Genomic DNA, 12,580 nt, shown 5'->3' on the forward strand with positions numbered 1-12,580 from the left:
TGTCCATTTATACTATGAGAATGAGAATTGATTTTTTTTTTTTCAATCGGACAATAAGTTAATTTTGGAATTTAAATATGCAAAAGTGATCCAGCATATTTGAATAGGATGCTATAACAATATGATATTTATACATCTCAAGACTATCCCAACCCTCCCAACACACATAAGTTACAGTATATATCTCTTCATCAAGCAAAATTTGGTTTGCTTTAAACTCATAAGTGCTGTATTTCCTCCTTCTTCATGCATCTACCTGGCTTCTATGTCAGTTATGGTTACTGCGCCACCGGTACTTCCCGTAGCATTGCTATGCGAGAAACTGGAGTCTCCGTGTAAGAAAAAACCAGGCTTCCTGGGCTGAGGCAACACTGTGTCCTCAGTGCTCAACATGAGCACCACAGATGGCATCATTGGCCTGTCTTCTGCCACGTTCTGAACGCATAATGACCCGACTTGAACGCACCTTGTCACTTGGGATTCCACATACGAATTCTTGTAGCATGGATCCATCATTTCCAGCTCCCTGCCTTCTTTACAAAAATGCCATGCCTGTGACAGATTATGCAGCTTATTTTCATATTCAGTGGCCTAGTGTGTGTGTGAATCTATGCAGTTTTATAGGATGTGAAAAATTATTCATTAATACTGTTTTCACCTGTTCGAGAAGGTTCTTGTAGCAGGAAGGATGCTTGAAGCCTCTGTTCTTCTGTCCACTGACTATCTCCAATATCATAACGCCCAAGCTGTAGACATCCGACTTGATGGAGAACTTTCCATCAAACGCGTACTCTGGAGCCATGTAACCGCTGCAACGAGATTTTCATTCATTAGTAAGACTCTAAAAGAGACGGTCGCATATGCACATATGTTTATAAGGTGCATACTATGTTCCAACAACTCTTGTTGTTGTTGATATTGTTTGATCTCCTTCAAACATTCTTGCTAAACCAAAATCTGAAATCTTCGCGTTTAGGTTCTCGTCTAACAAAATATTGCTCGTTTTCAGGTCCCTGTGGATGACATTGAGTCTGGAATCATGGTGGAGGTAGAGGAGGCCTCTTGCAATCCCCATAATGATCTCAAACCGCTTTGGCCAATTCAGCAGGGCTCTTCTTCGCTGATCTGCAGCAGTTGCTGAAGAGTTTTAAGTGAGGGTAAGTATACATTTCTGATTATGTGCTATGTTTATTGGCTTAAAGGGATTGATCGAACCAAAAATGAAATGATCCAAGCTTCTGTTCAGCATGTACTCGTAGATCAGCATCTTTTCCTCCCCTTCAACGCAGCATCCCAAGATCTTGACAAGGTTCCTGTGCTGAAGCTTTGCAATCAAGTTGATTTCAGTTTTGAACTCTTCGTGGCCTTGTCCAGAAATCTTCGACATTCTTTTCACTGCAATTACTTCTCCTGCTGAAAGGTTTCCCTGCAACAACCATATTCAAATATAGAAAATTTTTATATCTATGTATCATGATGTACATAAAATGGTGCTTTTACCTTGTAAACAGGACCGAAACCACCTTGGCCAATCATGTTCCGTTCCGAAAAACTATCTGTGGCTGCTTCAATGGTTGCCAAATCAAAGAGAGGTAACTCTAATTCCTCACCGGTCATTTTAGAATCTATCAAATGAGTTCATAAATCATAACATCTTTCGGTGTCAACAATAATGTTGTTAGTATTATAGTATATCTCATTCATAGAAAGGTTTAGTGATGTAACCTAGTCTTTTGATGTAACCTCGTCTCTTGCGCCTTATCCTCAGAAATATGCCCCAAACTGACACGCCCAAGATAAGCATCGCCAAACCAGAAATAGTAGCTATAACTATGATTGTCGTCCTTGCTGCTCCTTTCCCCTTATTCTGATCTGTCAAATATTAAAAATAGTCCATCATAAGCATGCCATATATTCGACAGAACAAACCTTAGCCTAATCAAAAGATTCATTTACCGAGTTCTGAGTTAGGCACGCGAATGTGGATGCTCGGTGCAGGACCAGATTCTGTAGTGTACTCCCTCATATCAATCAAGTCCCCAAACCACATCATGCAGCTGCTCCCATTGCTGAAGAAAGGATCAGCATAAGCCGTGCAGTTGCAGTTCTTGAAACATTCATCACGACATTCATCATTAGTCATGCTAATGTTCATCCGAAAATTCAGTGAATCAGGGAACTTGATTCCTTTAACTTCAAGAAACCCTTCTTCTTTCTGGCAATCCAATGACAGATTCCTGGTGCATCCTCCTCTCCAGTCGAACACGCTCCATTCGCTCTCAGATCTCGGCTGAAACCCCGGCAGACACTCACACACTGGGTTCTTGTAAATCTTGCAGATTCCGTTACTACCACATACATCATAAGTGTCGCACAGATCATGTGGGAGTGCAATCATGAGAATCCAACCATCTTTCTTCTCATTCATCACGTATCGCTGGAGATAACCCGAGTAATTCATGGTTAATCTGGCATGAACTGAATCATAAAAGGGTTGAATAACTGAGACCAACCTACCCTTGTTGGTTTCCACTTCAACTCTCCAAGCTGGATCTTGAGAACTTGGATATCCAACAAAATTTCCATTCCAGAAAACAACCCTGTTCAATATCTCCTTCCCTTTCACAATTATGGTCTGAGATAATCCTTGATTTTGTATTCTGTAACTCAAATTTCCCATGGATGGATCATCACCACTTTTCCATGAGCTCAGATATTTACTCTCCTTATCATCAATGTCTTGCATTAGCTTCATTCCCGGTAGCCTAGTGTCGCCTGGGTAATCGAAGCTCTGCCAAATATACGCCGAATTCTGGACAACAACAAGGTTTCCTGAATTCTGGAGCTGCAAAACTGGACTTGATGCTGCTGTGGATGAATTGGAAGACCATATGGTTGTGCCTTGCGCTGAGGTGAGAATCAGATTGGCATTTTCGGATAAAGTTAGAACTCCGTTTAGGCCGGTGATTGGATTTTGTCTGTTTGCAACCCAAACTACGATGTCTGGTGTAGCTTTGTACCATATTCCTAAGAATCTGGCTGTGGATGAGCCCGGAGAGAAGAATCCGAGCTCAAATGTTTGGGCTGGAGAGATTAATACCTCTCCATCAGCAAGAGTTTGGTTTGCAGAAAGTGTATCAGCTGCAAAAGAGAATTTGGAAATGGTTAAGAGATAGAGAGCTGCATAGAAGAACTTCATTTGCAGAGAGGGAGTTGAAATGGAGGCAAGATTTTCAAGTTATGTCTACTTCATGAATTTTAAGCAAAAATGCTTTCTTGAGACAGCTGCTGAATACAACCTTTTAGTGAGGGGAAAACTCATCTTTGTTGCCATTTGACTAGGTCATTAATGAGTAATTGATTATGATTGGCTACAAGATTATTTTATAGAAATTTGAGTTCCCATTAGCGAAAAATTAAGACTTTTATACTGCAAAGTGTAGTAATCACAAAGCTTATATTGACAAATAGTGCTAAAGTTTCCACGGTAGGTATATGTAGAGCCATTGCTTTGTCATAAATTTGGAATTTTAGCAAGAATTTTCAACTGTGGGACCTGACTGTTGAAATTTTTTACGTAGCCTGCTTCTAGAAGAGAACACAAATCTTTGCTGACAAAAGAAGAACATTCCAAGGGATAGGATCACTAATCTTTCGTGTATTTCAACAAAGTTTTAGAATAGAAATATGAATTGTCTGATGTTTTTTTCTGACACACACACGTGCTGTAAGAATGAGATCATTGTTGAAATTGTTTCAACCCTTGCGAAAAAGAATAAGAGCTCTCGTTAATTAAATTAGATAAAAATTAAGTGGTTGGTCTATCTAACTTCTAACTTTCATTTCAAAATCTGAACTGTCAATTTATTAGATAATTACAATTAGAATTCTTTGGTATGTTGTGATTGCTAGTCACATTAGAGTTTTTTAATGGTTAGTATGATAAAAGTGACCTGTCAATCATTTAATATGCATAGCAATATTGCAATAACCTTAATTTTGGCTAGAGTAATTTAGCATCATATATACCTTCGAGTAGATCAAGCTAGAAGGTAGTGGTTGGCGATATTCGAATTGTAAGTGTAATACATCTAAGAGCGGTCTTGGGTATTTTTATTTAAAGCTGTTAATTAAAACCTAAAACCTAAAACCTAATTGTGAATTAATAAATCGTAGACTAATTAATATATTAAAATCTTATTTAATACTTGCTTGCGGCCGGCTGACGCAAGTGTTTGAATATTAGATTTAGATGAGTGATTTAAGCAGTTGTGTTCCATTTCACGAGGAATTGGCGATTACAGTGAATGGTCGATAGTTAAGTTGAAAGAAGTCATCAATTTTCATTTTCTTATTACAGTCAATGGTCAATGGTCAATGGTGAGTGAGGAAGGTTGTGGTTGTGTTGTGTGCCAAGATGAGGAAAAGCCGAGAGAAGGAAGTTTACCTGCTAAAAAGACTGAGGATCTTGGTTGAACTCATGATCAATATGGAAGGAACAACATGGCCCACATACAAACTGAATTGATCAAAAAAGTAGTAATAACTGTTACTTTACATGTTTTACTGTTACAGCCTACCTTGCTTCTACATCACTCATGGTTACTGCAAAACTATTAAACTTGTCATTTCCTAATTCATTAGTGTGTGTATTGGTGGAATCAGTCTGCATGAAAAATGCAGGTCTCTTGGGGTGAGGCAAGACTGCATCATCTGAGCTCAACATGAGAAGCACAGACTGCATCATTGGCCTGTCGTCTGCTATATTCTGAACGCATAATAAGCCGACTTGGATGCACCTCTTCACTTGGGATTCCACCAACGAGCTGTTGTAGCATGGATCCATCAGTTCCATCTCACTATTTTCCTTCCAAAGTAGCCATGCCTGCATCAACTCATACACCTTTTTTTATCAATATTGTTCATCAATGAGCAATTTTATATGGAGATCCAGTAATTCACCTGCTCCAAAAGGTTTTGATAGCGGGAAACGTGCTTGAAGCTTCTGTTCCTTTTCCCACTCACTATCTCCAATATCATAACGCCCATGCTGAATACATCCGACTTGATGGAGAACTTCCCATCAAATGCATACTCTGGAGCCATGTAGCCGCTGCAATGAGCTTTTACGCGTTAGCCTCTATATAAACATCATACATATGTGTGTGTGAAACTTACAATGTCCCGACAACTCTTTTTGTTCTTGCTGCAGTTTGATCCCCCGCAAACATTCTTGCTATGCCGAAATCTGAAATCTTGGCATTCAAGCTCTCGTCTAACAAGATATTGCTTGTTTTCAGGTCCCTGTGGATAATTTTGAGCCTTGAATCATGGTGGAGGTACAGAAGCCCCCTTGCAATCCCCATGATGATTTCGAAACGCTTTGGCCAATCTAACAGCAACCCCCGTTCCTGATCTGCAAGTGGTGAAGAATTTCAATGAGTGTAAAAGGTACATTTTCTTAGAAATCTTTGGCAAAACACATGAAAGATGTTCAAACCAAAAATGTAATAGTCCAAGCTTTTGTTCAACATGTACTCATAGATTAGCATCCTCTCCTCCCCTTCAATGCAACATCCCAAAATTCTGACCAGATTCCTGTGTTGGAGTTTCGAGATCAAAATGATTTCATTCTTGAATTCTTCATCGCCTTGTCCAGAATACCTCGACATTCTTTTCACTGCAACTACTTGCCCTGCTGATAGGTTTCCCTGCAATAGACCGTCATAAATAGAAAGTTAAACACACCTCTCTTTTTTGGGAAGTGAAATACACATCTTAATCATACATAGTCACATATTATGCATATGTACACTCAAAGGGCGCTTCACCTTGTACACAGGCCCAAAACCGCCTTCTCCAAGCATGTTTTCTCCTGAAAAGTTATTTGTGGCTGCAACAATGGTTGCCAAATCGAATAAAGGTAACTCTAGTTCCTCGCTGGCCTTTCTATAACCTGTCAAAGGAGCTACAAAATTTTCCCTGTCAAACAAGCTACAAATTTTCTTCAAAATCTCTACAAAAATTGTTTTCTTCCAACCATGTAAAAGTATTAGCAATGTATAACCTTGTTTACTGCATCTCATCCATAGAAGTAAGCCTCCAAGACATAAAACCAAGACCAGCATAGTGGTAAAAACAATTATCAGTATGAACTTAGTCTTAGCAGATCCTTTGGCCTTCTTAGTTGAACCTGTCGAATGATCTTAAACAAAAAAAAAAATCAACTGTTACATTCCATATTTCACGAAGAATTGTGCAATTCTTCAATAAGAAGTGTTCCATTTACCGAGTTCTGTAGCAGGCACACGAATGTAGACACTCGGGCCATCACGGGCTTCTACAGCCTGCTCCCTTATATCAATCAAATCCCCGAACCACATCATACAGTTGGTCTCATTTCTGAAGTATGGATCAGCATATGCTGTGCAGTTGCAGTTCTTCAAGCACTGATCACGGCATTCTTCAATGCTCATGCTCGTGTTCAGTCGATAACTCAACGAGTCAGGAAACTTGAATCCTGGAATCTTCATAAACCCATCTTCATTTTGGCAATCCAAGGGCGGATTTCTACTGCATCCACTTCTCCAATCAAACAACTTCCATTCCTTGTTGGATTTCGGCTTGAAACCTGGCAAACACTCACATACCGGCGTCTTGTAAATCTTGCACACGCCGTTAAAACCACACCAGCCATAGTTATCACACGAGTCACGCGGCGATGTGATCATCGGAATCCAGCCATCTCCCCGCTCATCCATCACGAACCGCTGAAACGAGCCCGAGCTGTTCATGATCAACCTGGTGTGAACAGACTCATTCAATGGCTGAAAAAATGAAATCAGCTTACCCCCGCTGGATCCAATCTCGGAATTCCACGTCACGTCGACGGAATCCGGATATCCCGGGAAATGCCCGTCCCAGAAAATGGCTCTGTACCATCTCTCCTTCCCCTTCATCGTGATTATCTGCGACAGTCCATCATTTACAATCCCAAAACGGAATTCTCCAACGGCGGGATCGCTCTCGCTCTTCCACGACGTCAAAACATTCACATTTTCGGCTTCCGTCTCCTGCAGCAGCTTCATCCCTGGCAACAGGGTGTCACTAGGATTATCAAAGCTCTGCCATAATTTCTTAGAATTTTCTTCGATTACTAGGTTTCCGAAAACCGTGAGCTGCAGAAGTGGATCCGATGCTGCTGTGGAGGAATTTGAAGACCATAGGGTTGTACCTTGTGCTGAGGTGAGAATCAGATTTCCGTTTTTGGATAGAGTTAGAGCTCCGTTTAGGCCAATTATAGGATTTTGTCTGTTTGCAACCCAAACGACGACGTCCGGTGTAGCTTTGTACCATATGCCCAAAAATCTGGCTGTGGATGAGCCCGGAGAGAAGAATCCGAGCTCGAATATCTGAGATGGAGAGATTAATACCTCTCCATCATCTACAAGAGATTGCCCTGCAGAAAGTGTAGCAGCTCCAACACTCAGTTTCAAGTTGGTTGATAGATAGATAGCGGCGCAGAGGATTTGGATAGCCTGTCGATTATTCATCTAGAGAGAGGGGGGGAGAGAGAGATAGAGAGAGAGTGTGATGTTTAAATTCTGAGAAGAAGAAGATGCAAACAATTCTAAAGTTTGATTTACTCCATTAAATTATTTAGGAGACCCGCAGGCAGCAGAGTCGTCTCCTTCCATCAGTTTCCATACTAGTACTAGTATTTATTTATTTAAATATTAAGTCAATTATTTTGACTATTACTACTTTAATATTCTGATACTTCATTGTTTGTAGTTTCCTTCTAAATGGAATTGCTTGTATAAGTAATTAAAAAATATACTCCGTCCGTCCCAAGTTCCTCTTTTTCTTTTTTGGGACGTCCCCAAATAATTTTCTCTTTCTTTTTTTCCATTTTTGGACAACTACCCCACCACTAATAATATTTTATTTATTCTTACTTTTCACTTTTTCACCATTCCCAATACTAATTATAACATATTTTTCTCCACTATCAATACACTTTACCATTTTTTCTTAAAATCTGTGCCGTCCCCAAAGAGAAACTTATTTTGGGGACGGAGGGAGTATATATTTTCTGTTTATCGCCTTAAGGGCCCGTTTGATAGGGCATATTAGGGCTGATAACTTAGTTATCTTGTGTTCGATAGGGAACATATATAATATCTCAAGCCCGCACTAAAACTAAGGCCCGCAAAAAAACAACTGTTACATTTAATTTACAAATATCACCTCCACCGTGAGATAAGGAACCCCAACTCCAATAGTAAAGTAGATTAAAATTGAAAAGACATTTTTACCCTTCCACTCTCCATCTTCTCTCCCTCCCCTGCGCGGCTGCGCCCTCTCTCTCTTTCCTCAGTTGAACGGCCGACGGCGAAGAGTGGCCGCCGCCGCTCCTCCTACAACCAGTTGTGGTCACCACCACCACCGCCCTCATCTCTACCCACCTCCACCTCTTCGCCAAAATCCCCAATTTTAGAAACCCTAGCTTCTCTCCACTACGATTTCCGGCGAGATAACCGTCGGAACCATCGCCTCTCTGCTTCAGCCGATAGCCACGGTCAGCCGGACTGTCGCCATCGCCGCCTCCTCTGTCTCCCTCTCACCTAACCCTTCTATCCCGTCTAACCCGCAAGCAGCAACAGCTAATAGGCCACCGCCGCCGCCGATCCCTCTGTTCACGGCTCAGCAACCTCACAGCCTCAGCCCTATCGCCGATCGACTGCAACGAGGGTCGCCGCCGTCGACGGCCTCCTCCCCCAACTCACACAGCCCGACTCACGACAACAGTAGCAACAGTTTTCCAAAACTCACGCGCGCACACTGGGCGAGGGATTTGAATGTTGTGCCAGTAGATTCGTAAAAAAATAGGTTCTTTCCTTGTTTGTTGTCAAACTTGGAGAGGAAATTTGGTGCAAAATGGTGAGTTTGAAAAGAATAGATAAAATTCTTTGGAATTGCGGGAGATTGGAATTGTTTTGGAGAAAGATTGGAAGAATTGCTTGGAATTGCTTTGGGGAAAGATTGGAAGAATGAATTGCTTTGGAGAAAGATTGGAAGAATTGCTTGGAATTGCTTTGGGGAAAGATTGGAAGAATTGCTTTGGAGAAGGAGATTGGAATTGCAGGAGATTGAAATTGCCGAATTCTTACAGATTTTTCCTTTTCTTTTTCTTTTTTTAATTTAAATTTAACAATTAATTTAATATAAGGTTAAAATAGTAATTTTTAACCTTTGATTATTTAATCTAAATTTTAATCTAAACTATGAAACACCTAATTCATGTTATCTAGATTTTAATCTTGATCTATCAAACACTCAAATACATTACTAATCTCACCCAATCCATATTATTTTAACTAGGTTTTATTTATCACTCTTTATCTCAACCAGCTATCAAACTGGCCTAAGTATACTCTTTTAGCCCTTGCTTTACATAAATGGTTATACCTAAAGTATACTCCAATTTGAGTTGAATTTCGTTGCAAACATAACGAGCATGTGTAGTGGGGGGCTCGGGAGCTGATGCACATCGGGCTCAGCCTAGCCCCACCCCAATATTGCGCCCCCTCTGGTGCGTTCTTGGTGTGCTTCTTCACTTCTAACTCGGAAGGAAAAATGGAGAGCGCTTTCAATGCATCGCCCAATTAAAAAAGGGGGTTGAATTAAAATATAAATAAATTGAAATGGCTTTTGTGAATTATGAAATTTAGAGCGAGCCCTCATGGGCTCCACTACAGGAAAAAAAAGCTCTCTTGAGGTGGGCTTTCTTCTAAGAGCCAATTGTGGTGCTGTCACTGCAGATGCTCTATGACTTGCGAGTATTATGTAATCACACACGAGATTTCACATTGCATTTTTTTGCATGTTTCATATTTTACTGTAAGTGATGTTCGTGGATACAAATATGCAATAGTATAATATTAGATGACGGTCGTTAATATGTACATGAGGTATATTAGAAAATAAAATATTTAATATAGTGTGACATATAATAGACGAATCGAAAAGATGTCGTAGGGAAATTGATCCCTGGAAAATTTAAGTGAACCTTGTTGAAAACTATGGTACACGGTATCAATAGTGGGACCTGAAGTTCAAATATTATGCATTTTGTTCTATGAAAAATATACCCGTTGACGAAGATTTACCGACCTCCCATAAATTAAATAAATAAATAAACAAGACTTTACGAGTATAGTTTTTTCGATTTCATAACATATCATTTATGCGTATCTCTTTTTTCAGAGCTACCTACTCCGATATATACAATTTCCTTTATGATTTGAACTCTCAATTATTGATTAAAAAAATATTCAATTAATTAAATTGTGCTTCATCATCACATGTTATAATATTTCAAATCACAAGCACCAGTACGTTCTATACAATTTTTGCGAGCACTTACATATTATGAGTACTATTGATGTGTAGTAATTCATTTGTTCTTAGAAAATGGTGTACTTTTGCTATTTTGGTATAAAATACTCTCTTTCTATCTATACATAATATCCAACAATATATTACCTATCTTCAATTTATCAACTTATTTACCTATTTTATTACATGATGAACTAATTTTTCACTCATAATATAATTAATTATCATTATTAATATTATGTTTTAGGTGAGATATTTTCTCCACCCACCCTAACTCAATCACTTTTGTTAAAACTCATGTCTCACATTTTAGGATTATTTTTTGGAGAGGGAGAGAGTATATATTACTCTTAGAAAAAAAATCTTTTATTACTCCTATCAAAGTATATAATATTTTTTCTTTTATTTACATTTTTCTTATACATAAAAATTTTATAACCAAATTATAAATCTTACAAAAGTTAAAGTCGTATTTATTTCATTCATCTATTTATTTATAGATGATATGCGATGTATTGATCTTCTACGAATCACAAAATAAAATTGGAAATATATTTGCATTAGTATAGTTGACTTTTGAATTTGTCACGTCTTATTTAAAGAGTATACGAAAGAAACGGAACCATGTTGAATGCAACTCCTTTACTTTAATACTAGTGTATAACCCGTCGAAATTCGACGGATCATTATTTTATAGTATAATTTATAATAAATTTTATTATCAATTATATTGATATATATATATATATATACTTTTTATTTGATATTATCTATAGTTCAATTTTTAGATTTCATTTTATTTTTGATATCTTTGTTATGTTATAGAATAAATGCTAAAACAATTATTAGCGTTATGTACGACATATAAGAAAACTAACTCGTAGAACATTAGGTCATAATTTACTTACAAAAATTAAAGGTAACGATACTCAACACAATAGCTCACTAACCGGACAATTGGCAACATCTTCAAAAGCAAGCAATACAACAGTCATTTTCAATTTTTCACTTTAAACCCTGAATCTACAATAACCCTCATAAACTTTGGCTTCAAGAGGAAGTTTCTAAATCCTGAACTGTAGATCTGCACATAGTCTATGCAAGTAAAAAATACGATATACATAAGCAATAGCCACACATAGAAATCCAACACTCATTCCCATCTATCTCGAATAGCAATGTTAGTTATACATCAAATCTAAAAAAATAATTTGTCTTCATAAAAAAATTACGTAACTTATTAACAATTAGTCCATAATTACCAGGCCAAAATCAAAATGCAAAGACACTCAAAATGACCAACTACATAAATCGTATTGTTAAAATTAAGAGTCTTTCCTTAAGAAATCTACAATAAACTTTTAAAAGTACGTATGTTAAGTAAATAGCATTATAAATGTTTAATGAATGCTACTGGTCTATAAATATATGAATAAAATGACCAAAGTTATATCGTAATTACCTTTCAATCTATCAAAAATTCCATTGTATACCATATTAGTTGTTGTGTTGCTTGTCTGACCATTCTCGTCACATATTAAAATTTTGAGACCTTTTTTGCTAGTATGACTTGTGAGATTGCGACATGCAGCTGGCCATGATTGAATACAGATTTTGGTAGGTAAAGTCTTACGTTTGAAAGAGATTGTCCTTAGCTTCTGTTTATAGTCATAGCAAAACACTCACTTAAGGGGAACTGCCGTCTCTGGAACCGGATGGAAAATTTAGTGAAATCAGACGGACTCATGACCATTCTAGCAATTGGAAACTTCTTACCCACATTATTTCTTAAAATCAGTTTTGCTTCGATCACATGTTCTCCTATTTTAGTAACTATCATCCTCGTTCCATTGCATAAATCATTGGACGGATCGATATTTCTAACTTCTAAGTAGCATGATGATGCACCCCTTCTTCAATTTTATTTCGTGGTTTATCAATCCTGAACACTTGATTGTGTTGAGATATTCAACAGAAAATACTTCATCTCTAAACATCATCTCGTATGAAGCTTGAAAAATTATGACAGGTAGATTTTTGTGCAAAATCTCATTTAAGTTTGAAATATCATAACTAAGTTTCAAGCATCATCTCGTTTGGTTTGAAAAAATAGAATTGACTTGTGTGCACCATCTCTTTTAAAGTTTGAAAGATCATAACTAAGTCTTGAGAATCCTCC

The 12,580-nt window shown here is 38.0% G+C and overlaps 1 protein-coding gene across 1 annotated transcript; it reads right to left on the reverse strand.

Annotated features, from left to right (window-relative positions):
- Positions 1–96: 96 nt before the first annotated feature.
- LOC131008407 (receptor-like serine/threonine-protein kinase SD1-7) lies at positions 97–7,693 on the reverse strand. Its single transcript, XM_057935289.1, has 15 exons — positions 6,290–7,693; positions 6,068–6,205; positions 5,832–5,968; positions 5,501–5,711; positions 5,179–5,416; positions 4,963–5,113; positions 4,578–4,885; positions 4,448–4,519; positions 1,957–3,239; positions 1,726–1,872; positions 1,501–1,625; positions 1,216–1,426; positions 888–1,125; positions 659–809; positions 97–552 (listed from the first exon to the last, which is right to left on the reverse strand). Exons 1-15 carry the CDS (start codon positions 7,551–7,553, stop codon positions 253–255), a joined length of 4,974 nt encoding a protein of 1,657 aa, XP_057791272.1. The 5' UTR covers positions 7,554–7,693; the 3' UTR covers positions 97–252.
- Between the last annotated feature and the right edge of the window lie 4,887 nt (positions 7,694–12,580).

Source organism: Salvia miltiorrhiza, chromosome 2 (assembly GCF_028751815.1).
Source record: "Salvia miltiorrhiza cultivar Shanhuang (shh) chromosome 2, IMPLAD_Smil_shh, whole genome shotgun sequence".
Classification (NCBI taxonomy): Eukaryota; Viridiplantae; Streptophyta; class Magnoliopsida; order Lamiales; family Lamiaceae; genus Salvia; species Salvia miltiorrhiza.